General features: G+C 46.9%; 5 protein-coding genes across 12 annotated transcripts; 2 read left to right on the top strand and 3 right to left on the bottom strand.

Moving 5' to 3' along the window:
• Positions 1–110: 110 nt before the first annotated feature.
• LOC124463243 (low choriolytic enzyme) lies at positions 111–3688 on the bottom strand. Of its 2 annotated transcripts, none has more exons than XM_047015064.1 (10): positions 2474–3688; positions 2356–2403; positions 2197–2250; positions 2022–2071; positions 1854–1935; positions 1619–1733; positions 1332–1504; positions 1066–1147; positions 836–957; positions 111–556 (listed from the first exon to the last, which is right to left on the bottom strand). In XM_047015064.1, the coding sequence occupies exons 1-10, from the start codon at positions 2535–2537 to the stop codon at positions 465–467; spliced, it is 882 nt and encodes a 293-aa protein (XP_046871020.1). In that variant the 5' UTR covers positions 2538–3688; the 3' UTR covers positions 111–464. The 2 variants fall into 2 exon arrangements, with proteins under 2 accessions (XP_046871020.1, XP_046871021.1); XM_047015065.1 differs by having other exon boundaries at positions 146–589.
• A 121-nt stretch (positions 3689–3809) lies between these two features.
• zcchc9 (zinc finger, CCHC domain containing 9) lies at positions 3810–6069 on the top strand. Of its 4 annotated transcripts, none has more exons than XM_047015067.1 (6): positions 3810–3900; positions 4168–4631; positions 4950–5100; positions 5228–5320; positions 5464–5532; positions 5648–6069. In XM_047015067.1, exons 2-6 carry the CDS (start codon positions 4179–4181, stop codon positions 5758–5760), a joined length of 879 nt encoding a protein of 292 aa, XP_046871023.1. In that variant the 5' UTR covers positions 3810–3900; positions 4168–4178; the 3' UTR covers positions 5761–6069. The 4 variants fall into 4 exon arrangements, with proteins under 4 accessions (XP_046871023.1, XP_046871026.1, XP_046871024.1 ...); XM_047015070.1 differs by having other exon boundaries at positions 3814–3900; positions 4105–4631; XM_047015068.1 differs by having other exon boundaries at positions 3849–3979.
• Positions 6070–6345: 276 nt separating this feature from the next.
• On the bottom strand, positions 6346–11140 carry LOC124463045 (acetyl-coenzyme A thioesterase). Its single transcript, XM_047014736.1, has 16 exons — positions 11126–11140; positions 10846–11038; positions 10627–10696; positions 10459–10519; positions 10153–10254; positions 9770–9938; positions 9016–9172; positions 8722–8841; positions 8504–8654; positions 8360–8415; positions 8164–8227; positions 7977–8060; positions 7577–7710; positions 7189–7320; positions 6949–7075; positions 6346–6864 (listed from the first exon to the last, which is right to left on the bottom strand). The coding sequence occupies exons 1-16, from the start codon at positions 11138–11140 to the stop codon at positions 6724–6726; spliced, it is 1776 nt and encodes a 591-aa protein (XP_046870692.1). The 3' UTR covers positions 6346–6723.
• An 882-nt stretch (positions 11141–12022) lies between these two features.
• atg10 (ATG10 autophagy related 10 homolog (S. cerevisiae)) lies at positions 12023–15633 on the top strand. Of its 4 annotated transcripts, none has more exons than XM_047014859.1 (7): positions 12023–12561; positions 12768–12874; positions 12998–13175; positions 13282–13437; positions 13520–13617; positions 13704–13801; positions 13903–14191. In XM_047014859.1, exons 2-7 carry the CDS (start codon positions 12770–12772, stop codon positions 14123–14125), a joined length of 858 nt encoding a protein of 285 aa, XP_046870815.1. In that variant the 5' UTR covers positions 12023–12561; positions 12768–12769; the 3' UTR covers positions 14126–14191. The 4 variants fall into 4 exon arrangements, with proteins under 4 accessions (XP_046870815.1, XP_046870814.1, XP_046870813.1 ...); XM_047014858.1 differs by having other exon boundaries at positions 12054–12488; positions 12998–13156; positions 13254–13437; XM_047014857.1 differs by having other exon boundaries at positions 12057–12561; positions 12998–13156; positions 13254–13437.
• A 4910-nt stretch (positions 15634–20543) lies between these two features.
• tmem167a (transmembrane protein 167A) lies at positions 20544–23892 on the bottom strand. The gene is made up of 4 exons (XM_047014874.1): positions 23808–23892; positions 23303–23412; positions 21798–21832; positions 20544–21480 (listed from the first exon to the last, which is right to left on the bottom strand). The coding sequence occupies exons 1-4, from the start codon at positions 23808–23810 to the stop codon at positions 21410–21412; spliced, it is 219 nt and encodes a 72-aa protein (XP_046870830.1). The 5' UTR covers positions 23811–23892; the 3' UTR covers positions 20544–21409.
• Positions 23893–23894: the final 2 nt, after the last annotated feature.

The raw sequence follows: 23894 nt of genomic DNA, 5'->3' as shown, positions 1-23894 counted from the left end.
AATTCAAAATATATCAAATTACAAACTTTATCCCAGAGGAGATTCCCTGGAATCAATCAATGGCATCACACCTCACCAGGCTGGACAAAGGAGGCACAGAACAAAGTCTCCCATTTTGCAACACTTAAGTTTATTCCAGGTGGTACACACATCCAGTTCCATTCTATTGATATGCATTCATTTTATTGATATTCTGCAGTCTAAAAACCCACATGTGCATTTACCTGTCAAATACTTCCAGCCAGATTTAAAATGTCCTTCCTCCACTGGTAGTAATATCTGACCCCAAATGTGTTACTGTGGCTTGAAAACAGTCACATGACAAAGTAAATAAAAATGTAATCCCGAGTTGTTGGTCATGATTTCACCCTTAAACCATGCTGCAGCTGCTTGAGCGAGTGCGCCCTCTGGTGTCGTCAGCAGAGTCCTGCACAGGCAGGGTGTTCCTGGTTGGTGCCCAGCGTTTAGACATTGGTCGTGTTGGCATTTGCAGGAGTAACAAGGATGGTGGTAGTCGAGTTCACAACATAGGGCATGTCTTGTTGCTCTTCGATGTCTGCGGGGGGCATGTTTTGTTACTCTTTGATGTCTGCGGGGGGGGGGCATTGGGATTCAATTACAGGTCTTCCCTTTGGCACGTGTTTAGTTTTTTTTCACAACGTATGCTTCATGTTTTGGCTGCTTGCAATGTTTGGGACTACCTCGCTGTTATGATCAGTGACCTATGCTCTTTTGTCAAGCTCTCTTGGAAGTCGCTTTGGATAAAAGCGTCTGCTAAATGCATAAATGTAAATGTACAGATTAGGTCCATTAGATGGGAGGAGAGTCCACTCACCACAGCGGTACAGTCGTCGGACCCTGTCCACATCGAGATCCGTCAGGAAAGTCCTCTGGCCCATTTTCGCGGCGGAACCCTTGGCTTTGATCGTGGGCTCTCCGTTGACGGAGAAAAACGACCTATCATACAGGGCGACAATCCTCAAAACGCCACCCGTGACGCCATACTGAACACATTTTACAGAACGAACAGCACAAACTGAAGACGGCAGTGTTTAGGTACTGTACCCTCCATAGTGCATGATGGAGTTGATGTCATAGGGTAGACCCTGTGTGTTGCCATTCTTCTCCTGGAAGTTACCCTCCTTACCTGCAAGAAGAACATGAACAACACTGCATGACAATACTGTAGCATGGTTTAACCTCCAAGTGTTTCCAGAGAGGAGATCAGTTACATTCAGAAGGACCCACAGTCCAACCCTCAGGGTAAGGAAGCGAGACCAAAACACGGTGACATTGCACAAATCCCAATAGACTGAAGAGCCAAACCCTACCTCCCATGATGTTGCCATACAAAATGTCGATGTACTGTTGTCTGTCCTTTCGGGTGTGCTCGTGGTGGAAGCCCAGCGTGTGCAGAACCTCATGGGCAATGTTCCCCACGCTGCAAGGCGGCCCAAGTATGACCACCTGCCGTTTACCTAAATAGCCCACATTGGAGGCACAGCTACGAGAGGAAATAAGAAGAACGGAATCAACGCGCCACCGCCGCCCCCCCAACCCCCCCACCCTCCCGCCAGTGCATTTCTGTGTCTGTATTAAAATGAGATGGCCACCTTACCCATTACCCTCTGTGAACTCCACGTAGCCTTGTTCATCTTTTCGCACGTAGAAGCTAACACAAGTTTGACTTGTTACCATATCGAGGGCTGCTTTTATGTCATTGGTCCTTCCCACTGAGAGCAAAACATTGATAGGGGGAAGTATTTAGACATCTAGTAGTCCATCAAATAGGCCTATTTCAAAGACCAGACGTTAAATTCTCAAAAGGATGCACTTGCCACAGGAGGTCTGACCTATGTTTGGGTTGATGGTGTAGGGCACATAAATCTGTCCTCCAATATCTGGCCACAGGTTTTTCGCCGCATTTCTGTCAGTCTAAGAAAGAATGTGCGTTTGAGTTGGAATGTTCCATGTGTTTGGAAGGACAGACGGGAGAGATGAGGGCTTGTGGCTTTACTCACTGAAACTATCATGTCTCCTTCCATCACAGCAGCTTCAGAGTTCAAAGGTTCTTGAGAAAGAAAACAATTATCCTCTTAATGTTCACTGGTAAGCCATTTAACCGTTGGCTAGAAAACAGGTACATGTTTATTTTCTAGGATGCCTTGGCAATTTAATTTGCAACGTTTTGACTACCTTCAAGAGTTTCCCCGTTGTTTTGGCTATCACGCTCTAAGACGTTTTCCACGTCTGCAAATCATGGATGGAATGTCATGTCATAAAATATAATTCAACCAACCAATTTATCAAAAAATGTAAGCAAATTTCTTCGATATTCCACATGCCTGCACTTACCCGTGTTCACAGACATTCCAGCCGCTCGCTTTACGGGGCTGTTGAACACTGAAACAACATAACTACATAAGGCTGCTGCATGAAGCATACATTTTAAATATTGGTAAACTTAGCATACCATTTTTTAAACTTCCAACAATAAAAAGTGAGATAACCAGCACGTGATAAGCAGCCATCGCCATTTTAGCCTGCTCCCTAAACCCAAGTAGACTATACTAAAATCTGAAATGCCTTCCGTTTTAACCTCCATTCGCTTGGTTCTAATTAAGGTCATCTGACACACCTGTCCAAACAAAGGCCTACAAGTAGGCCTAGTTGTCTGTAGAATACCTAAACTGAAATGTCAACGATTATGGGAAAGCATGGATGGTAGGCCTACTCAGTGTTGCCCATTTTTTTTGAGAAACGTTTCGCCTTCCCTATAAACATCTAATCTAGCGACTAGCGACAAATATAGCGACTTTCCGCTACTTTGGCAATCTCCGTTTGTTGTTCAGTATCATCTAAATAACTAATTTGTGAATGCCGTCACGTTTGCCTTTATATTACAATAAATGCCAATATGTAATCATATATCTGGGCTCTATCTACACTTTAGACATGACACTGATGGCTATATTGTAATTAAGCTACACTCGTGCATAGTAATTACAGTATTTCTCAGAAGCTTTGGTTCCTATTTCTCAGATCACAATTGAAATTCTCAAAAGTACTCGTTCAACCTCCACATCTAGTCACTTATACAGATCATAAAAGCAAAATCTCTTCATTTTTGTCAATATTTCCTATATGCTGAAGTCCTTTCAGGTGCGACCGAAGAAACCACAGATCTGCTTAGGTAGACAACCGTTGGCTAGTGTTGATGCAGTAAAGAAGAATCTGAATGCAGCATTAGGAGTGGATCATTTATTACTCCTATGAATGTGTTTTTGGTTATTGGCTATTTTCATGTTTTGATTGGTAAAGAAAAGGAATGAGCTGTACATTCAAGAGATAATAAAAATAATTATTGCAATGTCTCACGTACTGAAGATAATTTCATTAGATGCCACAGGATGTTAGTGTTGCAATGTTGGTACAATAAAAACCAGTAGCGTTACACCATTTCACAGTACGGCCTATGGTTTAATCAGAGCCGGCCCAAGCCTTTTATGGGGCCCCGCAAGCAAATTATGGGTGTCCCCACAGATTTATGTCAAAAATCGCGGGCACATAGATTATTTCACACGCGCAGATATTAATCTATCACTCACAAATTCACTCATAAAACCGAGAGTTGTACAGGTAGCTGTTAGGGAGCCGTTGACACGCTGTCATAGTATTAACTGCGCAACTGTGAATTTCTGCTTGCTCAGCTGATTTTCTGCTCGCTCGTTAGGCCTAGGGCTTCACACTCCACTACAGTACTACTGTCAGTAGGTGGCGGTGTATGCACCTTACAGATTCCAAAGAAGAAGAAACATGTGCCGTAGACTTCCGGAGTAAATAAAACTGACTCTTCCGGGGACAAGAAAATATACATGTGGCAATAGTTTATTCTTAGGGGTATGTATGTATTCAGTATTTCTTGAATCATAACTTATTCCTTGCTCCTTAATTGAGCTTTTTGACCTACTACTAGCAAGTAAGTTAACTTTCTTCTACTTGGCTTTCTAGAGCTAGCATAATCTTTAATTCACAGCTCGTTACTTGACAGCTACAGTAGCTGGCTACTCTAGCTAACGCGTAATGTATCCCGTTGTTTTACAGACCCCACCATCGAAGTTAGTGGATGCGTGAATAACTCATAATCCCTCTAATTCTTCATACAAGGTTGTTTAGTCATGACAAGGTGGGCCCGTGCTAACAACGTTCACAAACACAAGCCCGCTGACGCCACTCCTTGGAGTCAGCTGCGAGGGCGTGGAGGACGAACAGAAGCAGGGCACGGACGAGGAAGGGGACAACCTGGCTCTTGGGCTTCAGGTGGAGCTGGACGTGGACCTCCGAGTTGGGGTAGAGGTGGTGGAGGAGCTGACCCTTTGAGAAGACCCCACCCGGGTGGCGCAGGAGTGAAGAAACCTAACCGTCCGAAGAAGGAATATGACAATGTTGACGTCAACGGGTTTCTGGACTTCCTCCAGCAGAGCGGGAAAAGCTTACCTGCTGGTGGCAGTGGACGGTCACAGCATGGGGAGGAGCGAGAGTTCAGGGAGGAGGTAGAGACTGCGCTTTGGAAAGACAGAAGAAGAGAAGACAGGAGGATAAAGAGGCAAAACGACAAAAAGAGCAATATGGTAAGTCGGGAGTCAGATGGCTGAGCGGTGAGGAAGTCGGGCTAGTTATCAGAAGGTTGCCGGATCGATTCCCCGCCCCGCCAAAATGACGTTGTGTCCTTGGGCAAGGCACTTCACCCTCCTTGCCTCGGGGGGGAATATCCCTGTACTTACTGTAAGTCGCTCTGGATAAGAGCGTCTGCTAAATGACCAAATGTAAATGTAATGTAAGTCAGCCAGGGACATGCAAAGTTGCTTTACGCTTCACACCTGGAAGATCCACCCTGTACCTGACTATGATTGGCTCACGTCTGCCCCCCCCCCCCCCCTTCTCTGTAGCTCTGTTTTAATTGCAGGAAACCTGGTCATGGATTGGCCGACTGTCCGGAGGCAGAGCGTGATGAGGAGATGGGGAGGGACATATGTTACCGCTGCGGGTCAACCGAGCATGAGATCCAGCGGTGCAGGGCTAAGATTGACCCTGCCCTGGGTAAGGAACACATTCCAGACTCGTACCAAAGGTTTGATTTAACTTTGTGGATTGTCAAGGTTAATGTTGATTGGTCTCCTAGGGGTGTTGAAGTCTGTTTGTTTTTCTCTCTCTCTCTTGTCCTCAGGCGAATACCCGTATGCCAAGTGTTTCATCTGTGGTAAAATGGGTCACTTGTCCCGTTCCTGTTCAGACAACCCCAAAGGGCTCTATGCTGCAGGTACATTCAAGCAACTGTTTGGTCTTGTGTACTCTTAAACGAAAACGCACAAATCGTGTTGCGGATCTCTATTTTTTTTCTCTCCCTATCCTCACCCGTCTCTGACACCTTGCGTGTGTTGGTGTGTGTGTTGGTGTGTGTAGGAGGTAGTTGCCGTGTGTGTGGTTCAGTGGAACACTTCCAGAAGGACTGCCCCGAGCATCAGGCTGCGAGTGAGTCAGATCTCTTTTGTTTTCAGTCTCCTCCCACACGTTGCACTCCTCCTTCATGGTTTCCGTGAGGTTATTGGTTGAGCCTGACCTTTTCTTTTATTCCAATCCACTCTAGCCAACTCTGTGACAGTGGGCTGGCTGTCCAACAACATGAGCGCCGATCACGAAGAAGTCCACGTGCCTGTGAAGAAAGCCCCGGTCAAACAACCCAAAGTGGTGGTATTTTGAGACGTCTCATTGGTCGAGATTACAGACTGTTTCCCGTTGGCCAATCCCAGCTCTGGATAGGCAATCTCTCTGTTCTGAAAGGATTTTACAAGGGCTCATTTCTGCTTCCTCAAATACAGGATGCTGTCAGCCTGATCTGCTCTCTCTCTCTCTCTGGTTCTAATTCATAAAAGCCCAGAGCACATCGGACCCCTGTCCACTGTACAGATATTGCTTTGTCTACTTTGGACACCATTGAAGAGAAGGAGAAAATGGGTGTTTAAGGGGGGTTTATTGAGGGAGATGTATTAAAATACAATTCTGATTTAATATCATGTTAATGTCATTGTTTTAGTATTGAATTGCTTTGTAAGAGAGGATATCAATTTAAACTTTTTGTTATGTCGTGTCTGTGAATGTTGAATGTGAGACCCCTTTGCTCCCAAATGAAAACCACAACAGAGACTAGAAACAGACTTGACTGAATTGAAGGCAGTGTAGGTATTTTTTTATTTGTCATATTTGCTGAAATAATCCACATCCTGACAGCAATCAATAAATTAAACGCTCTGACAGTAAAATAAAACAGATACCTGGCCTTCGCAGTACTAATAAACACGACCAATCATTGCGTTTGGACCGACAGCATTGGCCAGGCTACTGGGGAGTGGGATTGAAATTGATACTTAAATTTGAGCCAAAATGGCTAGTTTTGCTAAGCTTATCTACTTTGCCTTTAAAGTAGACATAATTGACTGTTTTAACATGGTTTTACGAAAAGAGCATAAATATATGGCAAAGACAAACAAATCAACAAACAGTCATGGGATTCGAAGACAGCACACACTGACTCGGTCTTGTTTTCTATTCAGTGCATCGCCACGGTGACTTGAGAATCCTGTAGAATCCATTGTGATGATGCGGAAAAGACTACAAGGACCAGATGCCGTGTAGAGCAGGCCGGTGGCACAACACCTTGGAGTGTTAGAAGATCGTAGTGAATATATCTCTTTCCAGGAAGCCAATGCAGGCATGAGCCGTCTCCTCCATAGACTTGGACCAGCCAGCTAGGTCCCCCGCCACATAGGGCAGCATACTGGAGGTCACCTGGCTATAATAACACACCTGGAGGGGGAAGGGTGTGTCAGGACAACGTCTCTGACACTGCTTCTGTGTACGTGTGTTGTGTGCGTGTGCGGGCGTACAAACCCGGCAGGAGTTAGGTCCCAGGGCGTGGATGAGGAACCCGACGCACTGGATCTCGCCACGGCGAAAGCCCTTTTGGGGTGGCACCGTCGTCACGGTGACGGACCTCTCGGCTATCATGTAAGGGTCCCTATATAGGACACAGGCGACATAACATTCACGCTGTTGCTCGGGGGGGGGGAGGAGGAGGGGGAAGAAGACGCCCTCGCACGCAAACAGCCCCGGTGTGAGAGGGGACGGTACCCGTCTTTGCAGGGCTTCCTCTTGGAGAGCAGGATCACAAAGTCTTGGATCCTGTCTCCGTTGTCAGGGGAGCACGTGATGTGGTACACCGCCTCCTCCTCCTCCTCGGCCCTCTCCACCTCCTTACAGCTCCTGCCAGGGGCAGATCCAGGTGAAGGGGTTAAAGGGCACTTCCAGACTCAAGAACTCACCCGGCATTTAAACATATGGCTTTGAAAGGGCCACTCAATATGCTGTACGAGGGTACTGTTGCAATGTAGCAAAGTTGTCGAGGGGATGCACTACTTTGTAATCGTTGTTCTCAGCTGGGATGGCAAGGTTGGAGAGGGCAGAGGCATTCTAACATAGCAGCAGGGGCAATTACACATGAGGTAAGAGACGGTCTCACAGGTAGTGTCTGTCCCATCGGGGTCGCAGGCAGGGGTCAGCCAATAAGGTGAAGGCATGGAGTGCAGAGGTGGTGACCTCCATCTGAACTCGCAGGCACAGTAGCTCGATCTCCTCGTGGACGTACACGCTGATCTGGAGGAAGAACAGGACATGTCTTATCACCACGAAGGGGCGTCAGGTGGCTGAGCGGTTAGGGAATCGGGCTAGTAATCAGAAGGTTGCCGGTTCGATTCCCAACTGTGAGAATGACGTGGCCTTGGGCATGGCACTTCACCCTACTTGCCTCGGGGGAATGTCCCTGTACTGACTGTAAGTCGCTCTGGATAAGAGCGTCTGCTAAATGACTAAATGTAAATGTAATGTAAATGTTTTTGCCCCGGCATCGGTTTGTGTCGTACCCTGTTGTGAAGGCTGCTGGCCTCCCAGTCTTGTTTCCCAGCCAGCACAGTCAGAGCTGCTATGTTGTTATAGCCCAGGTACACCTGAAGGGGGAAGTCATCCATCATACAAGACGTGAAAAGCTCTGATCTGGGAATCGAGACGGTGAAGCTGTTCTGAGAGACAGGCAGAATGTGAGGTTTGTACCTGGTTGCTTTTGTCCCAAGGAACAGAGAGAGGACCCTCCTCCTTACAGGACAAGATGTGCTTTCTGTGGGACGGAGAATCCAGGCAAACAAGCATACGGTTTGCAACAGGTGGTTGAGACTGACAAGAGGACATTGTAAACGGGGGTTCATGTCAATGTGTCTGAACCTCACACACAACTTTCGGTCCGTGTTACCTTGCCAGTCGTATTCGTTTCCTCACAATCGCAGCCAGATATCTTCTCTCCCCATCCTGAAGCAGGAGACAAATGTTGACGTAAAAAAGGTTGTCGAAAAGTACTTAAGTGTGTGCCTCTCTCTGTGTCCTCTTGTCATGGTACCTGTGTCGTGTATGTGGCTGTGGGAGAAGCGGGGCTTTCATCAGGCGTGCTGGCCTGCTGGTAGATGAGAAAGGCACTGTTGATGTGCCGAGGTTTTCCCTCAGTCCACTCTTGACAGTTGTAGGCCTCGACACGAACACCTACTTCTACACTGCAGAGACACACATGCTTAGACACACACACACACACTAGCACACACCTACACACACACCAGTTACCTGTTCTGAAAGATATTGTTGACCAGAGCCTTGAAGACCAGCCTGTCTCCCACAGAGGAGGGCCCTCTGAATCTGAACATGTCAACTGAACGCAAGGTCGGGTAACAACCCCACAGACGACTGGAGAAAGAGACACACACACTTGTTTACAGACACTTCTTATGTGTGTGTACGTGTATATACAATAAATGTGTGTATGTGTGTATATACAATATGTGTATGTACAATGTGTATGTGTGTATATACAATATGTGTGTGTGTGTGTATATACAATATGTGCGTGCAAGTGTATACCAGGCTGCCACTGTCGCTGTGTTTTCCATCCAAGCCATGATCTGTCCTCCGAACGTGTTGCCATGGTGATTGGCGTGTGGTGGCAGGACCAGTTCGGTGCTCTCCACACGCGTGTTCTCTGTGGTCAGGGAAGGCGTGTCTTTCCTGAGGCGCAAACCTGGAGTGACAGTGATTTTTTTTTTTAAGGAACAGCTCTTAATGACTGGATGTCATTGACAATACTACTTCCTTATTTTGACTATCTACTTATATAAGGTGCCCCTTAAAGCCTTACACCAATAATATTATCCTTGCGCACTGACTGACTCTTAAACGCAGACAAATTACATCCTTTTGAAGTCGGTTATTTATATAAAAAGATGTATTTATGTTGTATCTACTATATTCATGTTCTATCTATACATGTTAATCTCTACCTTTGACATACTGTATATCGAACTGCCTATGAGTTTTTAACTGGACTGGGTAAGTTGCAAATGAATTGTCCTTTTTGGGATCAATAAAGTTGAATGAATGCACAGTGTTTGCTAGCAGCCTTGATTGAACCTTGATCACATCTGTTGCACTGGATGTCATTCACAAACACAAACAATCCGAGCTTGACCTATTGCCTCTTCTTTCCTCTCTCTAATCCCTCCTCCCCCCGTCCCCCCTCCATGCCCTCCTCTAGGTCTCTACAAGGGTGACGTGTCGGATAAGATGATATAGATTTGTAAGGATTCATAAATTATTGCGGCTATCCAGGAAAACGAACCGTTGGACCCCCGGAGGTCGAGGTTGGACCTCTGCAGTATTTGGTAATCTCGCAGCAGGGAGCTGAAGGCCTCGTCGTTATACAGGCGGAGTCTTCGTCTCTCTGAGGCCAGGGAATGCTGCAAGTGTTCTTCTTCAGAACACAGATGTTCCACAGGTCTTAAGATGACCTGCAGACACACACACACGTACTATCAGCCAACTGACATGCGCGTACGGCCCGGCAACTGTTCACGCGCCCCGAGGAGTCGATAGCCAAAAGTGCCAATTTTGTGAACGTGTCACGAAATATTCGATTCTTTTTCGTGACTGTTTCACAAAATGATGTGAGACTGGGTTGCGATAGCACACGGACAACGACGAAGGCGAGACGGTCGGGATCACCTTCTGGGACCCCGCAGGTTTCCCGACAAAGGTGGAGAAGCCCACGCACACCGTCTTCTGTACACCGGTCAACACGTCCTCCACCGAAACACGAATCCCCACCTACACACAGACAGACACAGAGCCCGGGGAGAGTAGGTGAGGGGTCAGTGCACTGGGGTTACACCGTGTCGGACTATCAAACGATAAGAAGCTCTTATCACACTGTGTGTGGACACACTCGAGGTCATGTGCTTGTCTGATTGTGCATGTGCACGCGTGGGTTGGGTTTGCGTTGTTTTTGGGTGCGTGTATGGGTGAACTTACCTCCATGCTGGTTGTGAAGGCTCTATTGCATCTGGCCTTGATTATAATGACCTGTCCCACCCTGTAGTAACACACGGACCCGATGTTGTCATCTTCAACAACATATCGCAATATAGCAACAATTGTTAGCATAACACAAACTTTCCTGAGAAATGAACGCTGATTTACCTGACTGTCTCCTCAAACTGGATGTCGTCCATGGAGACTGTGACGCAAGAAATGCCAGCGTGCCTCTCCGCTGAGAGGAGAAGGCAGGAGAGAGACCACATTGTGGCGTCAGGTTCTACCAACACAACTGCACTGGAAGGGCTTCTGAGGGTCAACGAGTACAGTAACCGACCATTTTTGAAAGTGACAAACTACCCAAACGTCAACATCAACACTCACCGGCAAGACAGGCGGTGGTGTCCATCCATTTGAGCAGCTGCCCTGCGCTCAGTAGCCCTTGGTGATCGGCATGGCAGGGCAGAATGGACTGGCACATCTGCACCTCCAGAGGAGCCGCAGTCTGCCTCTGGTTTGACCCCGGGAGAGGAGCACCTTGAGCAGGCACGGTCGCAGCCTGAGAGCCCTTACTCTCCTGGTCCCGATAGACGCAAGGAACAAGTTCAAGGAATAAGTTCCTTTTGACATCCCGCTTGATTTTGTTCCTTCCATTCATCTTTACCTCCACTGGTTCCATGGTATCTTCTGTTGTCAGGTACGGATGTAGTTCCTGAATTTGCGACAGAGAAGAATTGAGCTGGAGGGGTTAAAAAAGTGGTTGGAGCATTTGACGGAATACAGGAATAAACAGCCTGATCGGTTTCTGTGAGTTAGGTAGAGTGTACTCTTTAAAAGACACTAACCACTCCTTCCATCTATATCTCTGATCTTTATCAGTGGCTTTCAACCTTTTATTGATGTAACACACACACACGCAGAGACACACAGACTCAGTTTGATCACCGAGACCACCTATGATCTCACCCAGCACTGCAAGACAGGTAGGTACAAGTCTGGAACTGATGGTCAATGTAATACGTCACCAAACCATACCAAACAGATCACTGTATTCTCACATAACACCCCAGCCTTCTCTCACTCTCTTTCATTTTGACACAAACACACACACACATGCACACACACACACGCACACACACACACACACACACACACACATGTTATTGCTCCTGGACTCTGGCTTCTTATCAGTATAAGCTGCATGGAACATCAGATAAGAGGAACTTTGACAGAAATGTCCTCAATCCATTTCCTTTGATTATAGTTATAATGTTTTTATTAGGTTACAATATATTGAATGTTCATTTAGCAGACGCTCTTATTCAGAGCGAGCTGATACATGATAGGCTTACATGAATGTATCATGTGTAAATTCCAAATAAGTCATTGCATGCCTCACAGTCACTCCTATAATAGATACCTTACAAATTACCGTACTAAATTACATAGAAAATACGAAAATATCCAAGTCAAACATCCAAGACAGAGGATCTTGGAAATGTGGCGCGTGGCACTGACCAGAACATCAAAATGTGCTGCAGGACAAGAGACTGAGTCAGCTGTTGATGAAGTAAGAGACACCTACTGCACGTGCAGCATCAGGAGACAGTACTCATTTTTTGCTCCAACATTTAGGATGCAACAAAAAAAGCATAACAAAGAAAACACCCAACATTTTATAAGATTAGCCACAGTTTTCAGACAAAAACCTGTTTTGCGTCCATTTCGATCGGATCACAAAAAAATTGTAAATGTATTTGTAGTTTTTTCTGAATTCGTTTGTGTGATTGTGTTCATATTAATCTGCGACCTTTTTGGTTATTTGAAATGTGAATTATTATTCACGTATTTACATTCGTACTGTCAGAATATCCGCTTTGGGAGTGAAGCGGAGTTGAAGGACAAACCCCATTGGTTGAACCAGCCGACATAGCAAACGTCACAGCAATGCCGGAACTGTCCCAGAAACAAACAGGCATGCATCAACAACATTCCAGCCAAGCGAAATATTTCAAATCGTTGTATAGGTAGGCTGCTTTCAATTATGTTGTATTGTTATTCATTTCAGCAACGACAGAAGTCTCTTCGCCGTATTTAAAGGTGAGATCGGTTTAGCTCTTGCTCTTATCGTTGAGTTAAAGTGCAGTAAAGCAATTTTTGCAGATGCCATTTTTCTACAAACAGAACCTTTCGTGCGTGTGCTTTCCTTGTCATCCACTTCTATCTACTGTACTTCTCCTTACCCATCATCCTGAAAGCTCCTTTCCCCCTTTCTGATCGTCTAATCTCAATGAACATATCAACAGAAATGAGCGGATGTCTTCTGGATGAGGAGAAGTTTCACATTTGCTGCAAGGACCTTCTTCAGCATTCCGACACCGTCAGAGACGGTTGGACTTGGGAACAGGGACAGGTAGGCCCAGCTGTGTGTGTCTTAGACGTTTAGGACGCGGGGCCAAAGTATGGTGGGACAGGAAAAAGGAGCTGTAAAGCGAATGGAATCCCACGGTCGCTGTTGGATCTTGTTGGAGTCTAGAGCACGGAGGATGGCTACCTCAAGAAGAGTACCCTGGGGCCTGGCAGAGTGGGCTGCATCACGGACCAGGATAAGGAGGACAGAGGAGCAGGAGCAGCCCCAAGGCATCTTACAGCCACGCTGACCAGGCAGGATCCACCGGACTCTGAGGGACAGCAGGTAGAACAACGCCCCGACGGTTAGCGACAGTTACATGAATAGCATTTCAACTCTGACAGGAGTTGCTCTCTGATTTGTATTTTTCTGTTTTCATTAGATGTTAACTGCTAAGGTGACTTTTGTAGATGATGAAGATGATGTTATCGACGATAATGATGATGAAGAGCTCACGTGTAGCAGTGTATCAGAAGGCAGCAACCAGGTGGTTCAGTACGAGTATCACATCCTCTTCTCCTGCAGTTACCAGACCCCTGTACTCTACTTCAGAGCCTCAACACTCGGTGCGTAGTGTGTGTGTGTGTGTTTGTTTGGAAGGGCTTGTGAACGTTTTTTTGTGAACACATCCTGTTTTATTTATTTCAGATGGTAGGAGTCTGTCTCTAGAGGAGGTGTGGAACGGTGTTCATCCCAATTACAGAATCAGACTCCAGAACAGCCCCTGGGATTCTATCACACAACAGGTAGCACTTCTCTCTCTCTTTCATTCATTTTTTCTCTCTCTTTTCCCCTTTCTGCTACTTAACCCCCTTTCTTTGACTCCCTGTAGGAACACCCATTGCTGGGCCAGTCTTTCTTCATGCTCCACCCCTGTAAGACAGAGGAGTTTATGCGGCCTGTGATGCAGGCAGCCTTGGAGGAACACAGGTAAGGGCCCCAGGCCTACAACAGGCCTACAACAGGCCTTCACCATGGTTACACCAGGCCTTCACCATGGTTACACCAGTCCTTCACTATGCTTACACCAGGCCTTCACCATGGTTACACCAGGCCTTCACCATGGTTACACCAGGCCTTCACCATGGCTACACCAGGCCTTCACCATGGCTACACCAGGCCTTCACCATGGCTACACCAGGCCTTCACCATGGTTACACCAGGCCTTCACCATGGCTACACCAGGCCTTCACCATGGTTACACCAGGCCTTCACCATGCTCTAGAACAGCCCCTACTTGACAAGTCCTCATAATGATCTAACATGTCCAATGCTACATATCCACATTCCTTCCTTTTAGCCATTATTGTTCGATACATATTGAAAGTATAGACATTGTTACCTCAAGCAAGGATTCTCAGTCAGACTGGCTACTGTCCAATGGATATTTCTGTGCGCAGAAATATCCATCGATTGATGTTTGACTGTGTTTTGCAGGCAGGTGAACTATGTAGTGACATGGCTGAGTGTGGTGGGTCCAGTTGTGGGGCTGGACATTCCTCTCAGCTACTCCACACAGGTACGACCTCCCTCACCTTTCCACCCCGCCCAGTGAGCCAGTCAGACGTAGACGGGTGCCCCTCCACACCTCTCCACCCTCTGGGGGGGGGGGGGGGGGGAATGACTGCTCCACCTCCTCCCTGTCAGCCAATGAGACAGATGTACCAGTTACCTCCTCCACCAATCCTGTGTGGGTTGGGAGCCAGCCAGACTGAAACAGGGACTGTGTCTGTCTGGCTCATGGATAAACACACACACACACACACACAGAGATGTGTCTGAAATCCACCACTGAAGTACAGATTAAGTTTGGGGTGGCTGATTGATACTTGACATTGTATTCATGTGGGGGCAAGGTTAACCCACTATGTACTTGTGGAGAGAGCACATGAAATACTACTGCCATCTGCTGGTGGTGACTGAACATTACAGTTGTCTGGGCTTCACTGTATTCCTCAAGGCAATAACTTGATCTAGAGGTCCCTAATGTGTTTTTTGTTTACACTGAATACTACAAATGGAGCACAGCTTATGCTTTCTCATGCTTACCAATGTAACTAATCATCCTGTTTTGCTTTCTTCACTCCCCAAATAGTTAACCTTTAGTACTTTGGAAATCAAGTTGCTTACATGTCTCTATGTATGCGTCTTTGTGTGTATTATAGTTGACATTGATGAAGAATTGTGCATCTGTTTTTGATATTAATCTTTCACAACCTCAACTTAAAAGACTACCAGACAGTGATCTATTGTGTGTGTTGTCTGTAAATCCACATTGTGTTTTTTGGCCACATAAATCCACATTTTCTGTCTCTTGGCTGCAGTGTAGGGGATGGATATACTAGATAACAGGACCACTGGGAGAGAAGGAAATACTGTTCTAGTGAGCGTGTGGGTGTGTGTACTGTAAGTCTGCTATAGTGTTGCCTCAGACGAACCTTTCTCCTAGGTCTATGTCCACCACTGACAGAGGATGGGATTGGTTCATGGTTGCAGAGCGTACGTCCACACGGATGTAGGTAGTGATGTAGGAGAAGGTGACAACCAAGTTGTTCCCCACTTTGTCATGCAAGAATCAAAAGATCGACCTGTAATTATTTGAAGAAAAAAAGAAACCCACAGGATTGATGTCAGCAACCCTTACCCTGATGAGTTACCTATAAGGTGTATGTGCGGACTGCACACTCATGGCTTCATGTTGTAATCGTTTTCTTACTATTCTCAATTTCTCTGCCTCCTGTGATTTCATAAACACGTACACGCACACATTGTTCACGATCGTGAGCGTCACGGGGGGGTGGGGGTGGGGGGGGCTCTGACAATGTGGATTAAAGTGTGTCTGCCTCACTGTGTGTAATCAGTTATCCGTGTTTAAAAGAGACCATTGTTAGCTCGAGATGTCTCACTGCCAATGTTGGATAAACAACAATTGGAAACACATGGCTATCGAGCCTTCGTACAAACACACGTATTCACGCAGACGGGTGTTGAGAGGGAAAAAAAGGTACTTATGAAAGGCAACTAACGTTTGCTGGGGGTGAGAGAAAGAATCATAGTGCGTCGTGTGAGAACTCTGCCGAAGCACTTTATTTCCTCGTCTCGCTGAGGAGCGCGAAAGGAGAGCGAGGGCAATAGGAAAGGGTGAAGGAGAGGAGAGAGTCAGGTTTCCCACGGGAGAGCTGAGCGATGTTTGTCCTGGTGTTGCGGCTGTGCTTGTCTCCTGATCTGCCAGCTGATAGACACGGTCTGCCTCCTGTTTTCAATGTTATTGTTTGCACAACTGACTGGTTACATTGGAAACGGTGAACTCATCTGTTATGTGTTGTTCCTCGTCTCTCCTTTCTACTATCTCTCTTTCAAACCTTGTTGTTACACTGTCTTTCCTTATACTCATGCCTTCATTTTTTCATCCCCCCCTCTCCTTTTTTCTTAGTGACATAACATACATGCAATATGTTGCATTACACAATGTCCTTACCTGTCAACCTTTTTACTCAGACTTGGTACTGTCAGCAGAAGAAAGTTCCTCTTTAACTTAAGTTTCAAAATAAAGGTTCTGGAAATGAACTTGTGCTGTGGCCAGAAGAGGCAATGAAAACGATTGTCCACAAGAGGGTCTCACGAGTTAGAGGAAACACATTTCCCCATGAACAGTTGTCTGATCTTACTTGAGGTCAGCTTGGCATCCTTATCGCTTATGACTACATGGACAGATCCTAGGTCAGTGGCCATGGCCTGATAAGGATTAGAGGGGTGAGGGGGTCTGACATGAGAGAGGAAAGGCTGGCCAAGGTGGTGGCTGGAGTGGAGGTAGGGCACCACAGTACACAGCTAGGGGGGGAAGAAGTAGGGATGCATGACTATGACTACTCGTTCAAACGACTCTCTTTATGTTGAGAAGTTCACTTGAAGTTCTCTCTCGCGCGCGTACATTCACGTACTCACCCACACGGACCCCCCGCATGAGGGCCATGTTGGTTCTGTTAACATGCCCCCCTTGGGTCTGTGAAGAGCTCATCTGGAGGTAATTACACACACACATCGCCGAGAACACACACCCCCCCTAACCCTTTTGCTTGTGAATGGAGAACAACTCAATGTCCTCTGTTTCATAGCTGGACAGCAGCCTGGTCAGTAGTATGCCATCAGCATATTAAACGACAAAACAAGCCACCGCTTTACGATTCATCCATCATAGTCTGTTGGGGGGAGGAAAGTGTGTGAGATGCCGTCGATGTCGAAAAAAGGATGATAACCTGGGACTACCTTTTCTCGGCAGTATAGTCCTTATTTGTGTGTGTGTGTGTGTCCAACACAGATTGAACCTCTTTGCATCTCCTTTCATCTTCGTCTCTGGCAATGAATGTCCCCAACTCCCCATCATGAAACGACTGGGTTGGTTGAGGTCCCAAGTCCTGGAGTGCACCCCCAGGAGAACGCCCCCTGAGCCGGGGCCTTCACAGGGCTCGATGCCTCCTCACTGTGGAGACGTGAAACGTGTCCCAGAGGGATCAGGGACTGAGCCAGGATGCAGCACGCTAGCCAGCTCACATTTCTGATGCACATTATGCAATTTATCCATTCCCACTGTTTCATCCACGGGGGAATGAGTGTGTGTGTGTGTGTGTATGTGTGAGAGAGATTGATTCAAAACAAAAGTACAGAGGGTCCATTCAGTCTGTCAGCTCTCCTGGTTCCAATTTGAAAGAAACAGTGGAGAGGGGATTATTCTCAGCCATTGCATCTCTGTCACTGTGATGTACAAGTCTGCTGTAGAGCCCTAGCAGGGCACCCCTCCCCAATCTCTGCGTGTAACTGACATTGTACTCACCGACTGCATCACAGGCACTGTGCCCTGTCTATAATTCATTGAATCTGTATGGGTGTGTTTGACCCGACATCACCGACTGCATCACAGGCACTGTGCACTAATGATTCTAATTACAGGGCCACTGGTTAATGTTCGAAACCATGTGACAGCATTCACTCTTGGGGATCTACTGGATCTACAGGAACTCTTGGGGATCTACTGGAACTCGGGGATCTACTGGATCTACTGGAACTCTTGGGGATCTTCTGGAACTCTTGGGGATCTACTGCATTGCATTATAGGTGGAACCTCTGCAGGAGACTAACTAACCTTGATGCTTGGCCATGGCCTAGATCTGAGTCAGCCACATGCTCTTTCAATTCCCGAGAAAACCAGGCCAGTCTTAACAAAGTCCATCAGGTAACTTAATGGACTCTGCTTTAACTGCTCCTTCTGCCCCCGGACGGGGCAGTGAGAGTGATGGGAAAGAGTTGTCGTTTTTTATTTGCTGATGGTGCAGAACATCACAGCACCCTGTTAAACGTCTTTCCCATAAGATCATTATTGGGTCATGTGGTTGTGGTTGTAAGTGTTGGGTGGTGTTGGTGACCGTTAGCTCACAGGGATGCTGCGGTCGGGAACGTTTGGAGCACATAGGTCTCAGTCTAGGAACACAGCTTTCCAATGGAACATAGTGAAGACGTCACAGGTGTTTCTTTTCTGCGTCGTCCGTTTGACTTCCTGCCTCACTTGCTAACCCTGGGGCTTTAGATAAGGGCCCTTTGACGCACACACGCCACAACTAACTCAAATTCATCTCTGCTTCGGCCTGCAGCTATTGTGTGGAACCAATTCAATTCGGTTGCAAAGGCGGTCGTGAGAGAGGAGATCAGGAAAACGCTGGTTTTTGAAGCCCTGAGTAAGCCTGGTCCTAAGAAAGAGGGCCTGTAGCGGGTGTTTGTTCCTCCTCTCTGTCAGTGTCTCTCATTCAGCCAGAGCACTGGGGCGTTGCGAGGGTGTTGTGACACTGCTGGCTGTCTCACTGACTGGCTCCCTTGAGTCGAATAAACACTAAAACAAGACTGCATATCAAAGTCTGGCAAAGAGTACAATTTCTGCGGCTGTTTCTAACATTGCTGCCTGGGTTTGTGGTGTTTATCTGGGTTACAGAGGGTTGTGTGTATGTGTGCACCTGTGTGTGTCTCGCGTGTGTGTGTGTACGGGCTACGAGTTTCTTTCAGGGCTGAAGTTACCAACCACGGGCCAAAAGCTGACTCCAGTGCTGTCACCGAGAAAAGCCATCACTCTAACCCACACAGTAGTGCTGCTAAAACACATTAAACACACACACGCACAGCAAAGTGTGACAAAGATCCGTGCATGGTCATCTATCAAAGCCCAAACAGTAGGACTAAACACACTGGACAAACAAGGTCATTAATGCCACTAGAATTTATCCCCGGTTTAGAGTCGTGGCAAGGGAATGGGTCTCTGCATGGCTCCCCATCTCTCAAGCAGCAGGCTTCATCACACCAAGACATGCTCAAGATAAATACTATTAAACAGAAATATTGTCCTAGATTGGAACAGTAAATAATAAGGCAGTCCTTGTCGTTGAGCCATGCAGGCCTGGTTGCCCACTTGCCGGGTGACACCCAGCTCCGACAGTTTGTCCTCAACTGCACTGGGGATAGTAAGACTCTGTCCCAATGGCTCTGGTCGGTCCAATCAGATGTGGTTTAATTCAGTCGTATCAACGGAAAGATGACCAGACCAGATGTTACACCTGGACGGACAGGGGAGAGAACCAGATACAGAGAGAGGACCTCACCTCAGGCAGGAAGATGACTATCAGGAAACGCTCATTACCTCCAGCTTAAGCTGCAAGCTATTAGTCCGGGACTGTGTGTACGTGTGTGTGTGTGTGTGTGTGTACAAACGAAGCCATTAGGTGCATTTTAGGGCCTGCGAGGGAAGCTGTGCTAAAGAGAGAAGGAAGGAAGAATCCCTCCGAGCGGAGGACAGAGATGAAAGTGAAGCCTTTTTCCGCTCGCGACTGAGGAAAGATCAGACAGCTAGCGGCTCTTTCAGGATGTCAGGTCAGGGGGCCTGTTAGAACTAATGAGCCTGGTCTATCCTCTATGCTCAGCCCTGCTGGTCATGCTTGGGGCTGACATTAAACATGCTTTCATGTGTATGCCGGGTCAGAAGAAGATCCCGGAGACTGGAGTTGGTTTCTAACGCAGAGAGAGAGGGGCCGGGCTCAACCGCGAGACAATCCTGTCAGATCCGTCGACCTAACCGAGGATGTTTTTCCCGAATCGGAATCAGCTTTATTCGCCATGTTCGCACAAACAAGGAGTTCGCTGTGGCAGGAAGTTGCATCGTCATTTCACCCGAGTACTTCCTGGAACTCTGTTATCCACAGCCTCAGGACACCGTGCACTCACTTTGGTGATGGAGCAAGGGACTCTTGATGTCCTTAGCCGGACCTCTCGGTCTGCAATTTCAGCATGAGCATGAGACTGCTAATACCAGTTTGTTTTTCCAACCCTCCCTTGATTTTCTGGCCCAAACTGGGAGGGGAGTTGCATCATCTGCCAGTTACAATAAATGACCCTGAGCCCCCTGAGAGAGCTGTTTAGCTGACCTCCTCAGCCAGTCCCTCTAATGTCCGGAGATAAACCCACTGACTGGAAATGGATTCTTTATCTTGAGCTACTGCTTTGGCACTAGGGCGACAAAACAGTGTGTGAAGCCATTAAGTAGTGGTCATTAGAAAGATATCCCTCCTCATCAAACTGTGTCGGGAACCCCCGCCCCCTACTCTGGTACTCAGAAGGAGCGAGTCAGAAACATGCATGGCTAAATGTTGGCCGTCAGTCGTCTTGGCTTTATTGAAATGTTCGAAAAAGCGTTTTCAAACGTTCCCGTTTCAAAGCGAGCACCACGATTTAGGGACAGCTTCAAGACAGGGTCATAAAAACAATCATTCAGTCTATTGTAACATTTAAAATAAAGAGTTGGCCCCTGTCTCGAACACAGAGTTGACCCATGTTCTCTCACAGTTCTTATCTATTTCTGAACAAGGCACAACAGAACAGAGTCGTGCAAAGGGTCATATGATAGAACTGCATACACACCATCCTCCATTCTCATCTCCATGTCGACCTTCTAAGACTCTCACTTTAGTATGACACATGGGTCAAACATCTAGAGATATTCAACTGAAAACAACAACAACAAAAGCAACAAAAACGGCAAATGATGACGACAAAACAAGGTCAGCGTTTGCACAGAGCTCGGGGATGTTGGCGATCGCTGACGCCTCCAGTGGGGATGGATGTGAGAGGGATGACAGGCAACTGCTTCAGTCAGGGGGGTCGGGGAGGGGGGAAACAGCATTGCATTGATCAGTAGCAGTTCCAGTTCCTGACTCGGCAAAAGGCCTTGATCCCAGATCGGACCCGGCGAGAGGGCCGAGAGACACCCAGCTGAGACACCCAGCTGAGACACGTCCCTAGAGCAGACACGACATGACAGGGGGTGAGGATGGCCCCATCGGAGGAGAAGGTGAGACGATCCTCCCAGATCCACGGGAGGCGCGTGGAGACGAAAGGAAGAGCTGGTTCAGGACTAGAGAGGTGGATCCATCCCTGGTTGCTCCTCCAGACAGGAGGGAAGCCTACAGGGAAACCGGGAGCACCACGGCTGAGGAGGCCGAGGTGCTACTCAGAGAACAGGATGGCGACGGCCATGACCGCGCAGCACAGGGCCACGTAGGGACTCTTCCTCTCGCCTGGGAATCAGAAAGAAGACCCCTTGATCATGCTCTTGTTCAGATTGGTCAGTTCTGGTCATCGTGACAGCCAATCAAGAACATGTAAAAATAGGTGTCATGATCCTATAAATGACGAGAGGAAATACAAAAAGTCACGTGGAAACGTAATCAGGAATTTGTACAACGTTGACATCATTCACAGTTTATTGACACGTTTGAATGTCGACACGTGTCTCTATAGTCATGACTAAACTACAATGAGGAACAGACGGCTAGTGCATGACAAGTCACATCCCTGGTATGAACAGACATGATTCGAAATAAATACGGCTCACCTATTCGGGCGCATTTCCAGAAGATACCCAATATCCTGAGGAGGAATGTAAAAAGAACCATCACACGACTCAAAATATCTTACAGAACTCACAGTGCCTCCTCTGTACACACACACACACACACACACGCATTGGAGAGTCCGGAGGTAATTACACACATGGGGGGGGGGGGGGGTTAAGTCAAATGACGCTAGAGGAAACTGGCCCTCATTTGAACTGGCTGCCGGAAATTCACCCTGTTTGTGTTTGTGTCTATCCGAGGAGAATGATTAGGGAGATCCGACCGCTCATTTGACTTTATGACAAGGCGGGGGAGAAAAGGGGTGCCTCTATTGTCCATCCAGCGTAGGAAATAGGTATATTTCTAATGTAACTAGATCAGAAAACTGTTTAAGGATATCTGGTTGAGAATCTCATGCCTGGTGACTTGAACCGAACGTGCTCCGTCAAGCTACCTTCAAATAGCTCTTCTGGGACTGGTCGTCCGTCTTCATTCATTGCCCTCCTCCTGTCTTTTGGCCAACAGATAGGAGACACGCTGATGGCCTTTCTAAATACACTGCCAATACCTTTTGTCAAGGTCATGAAACACTCAAGTTCCCAGCCAGAAAAACGAAACGAGACATTTTACATTTAGCAGACGTTCTTATCCAGAGCGACTTACAGTAAGTACAGGGACATTCTCCGCGAGGCAAGTAGGATGAAGTGCTTTGCCCAAGGACACAACATCATGTGCACCGGCCGGGAATCGAACTGGCAACCTTCAGATTACTAGCCCGATGCTCTACCCGCTCAGCCACCTGAGACCCACAAGTCCTGGTTTATTCGAGCTGTGTGTCTCGTGGGAGCGCTTTTCATAAACAATAGACAGTCTGTCATCGGTGGGTGATTGGAGGGTGACAGACTGTCTCCAGCCAACTGGGTCCACCCCTTTGGGGTCTACATGGGGGGCTACTCTCCCAGATTCTCATGCTCAGTTGGGAGAGATGCATCTGTGAGAACTCATTTCATGTCAATAAACACATCAGCAACACACACACACACAGTGCAACCAATGAACCTCCCCTAAAACAATAGGCTTCAACTATTGGGCTTCAAGTGTGTGTTTGTAACAACAGTGCCATAAGGCCTGAGCCGCATCTTAGTGCAGCCTAATTTGTCTTGGAAAGAGCATGATGTTTGCGGAGCTAAAATCATGTGCTCGCTGTAATCCCTTCATTTCCCTCCCTCCAACATGTGGTACACAGCTTGTTGCTTTAACCTCCCCATTAGAAAGAAGAAAAGAGCATCGGGAAAGGAATTTTGAGCTGTGGTTTTTGTGGTAAAAGCCTTTCCCGTAAAAACCCCAAACAAAAAATGTGGTTGTGTCTAATTTATAGGCAGGGGTGTCTGTAAGTGGGACTGTATACACAACTGTCACTACTGAACAGTACTACTTTCAGAGTCGAGCCAACATCTCTCAACATACTGGTCTGAGTTGGAGGGAATATGTTGAGAGAGCGTACCCAGTCTTATGCTTGTCCAGCAGGCTTGGAGCGAGGGTATGGAGATATGCACAGGTACAGATGAGCAACAAAATCACCGTCAGCAAACTCTGGAAGTTGAATATGGCCGACTGTGAGGACGACAAAAGAAAGAGGGAGAGACAACAGAAAGCAAGAGAACAGAAGGAGAAAAGGCAGTGAAAATGTGAGAGTGGAAATTGAGTGAATGAGTGAGTGGAGGGGGAAAAAAGAGAGATAAAGGGTATATATGGAGGGAATAAATAATCATTGTCATTTGGGAATATGAATCAAAGTTAAGACTTTAAGGTAAAAGCCAGACACATTAGACTACTACTAAGTCATACTAGCTAGCTGGCTGCTAACTATCGATCATTCAAAGTATCTCTAAGCGCACCAATGAAAGACACAAATAAACACACTTCACTTTCAACATGTTCACGATTAATACAGGTAGTTACTTAGCAATAACAATGTACTAGTGACACTGTTAAGCTATACAACTTACCATTTTGGTTTACCAAAAGGCTAGGGTGGATTAGCTTAGCTTGTTTCACTTCAAACTTTCGTCGCTTATCAAATGACGTAAGTAACC

The sequence above is a fragment of the Hypomesus transpacificus genome, unplaced genomic scaffold (genome assembly GCF_021917145.1).
Source record: "Hypomesus transpacificus isolate Combined female unplaced genomic scaffold, fHypTra1 scaffold_27, whole genome shotgun sequence".
Lineage (NCBI taxonomy): Eukaryota > Metazoa > Chordata > Actinopteri > Osmeriformes > Osmeridae > Hypomesus > Hypomesus transpacificus.
The sequence above is the reverse complement of the archived record's forward strand: the minus strand, read 5'-3'. Positions and strand labels throughout refer to the sequence as shown.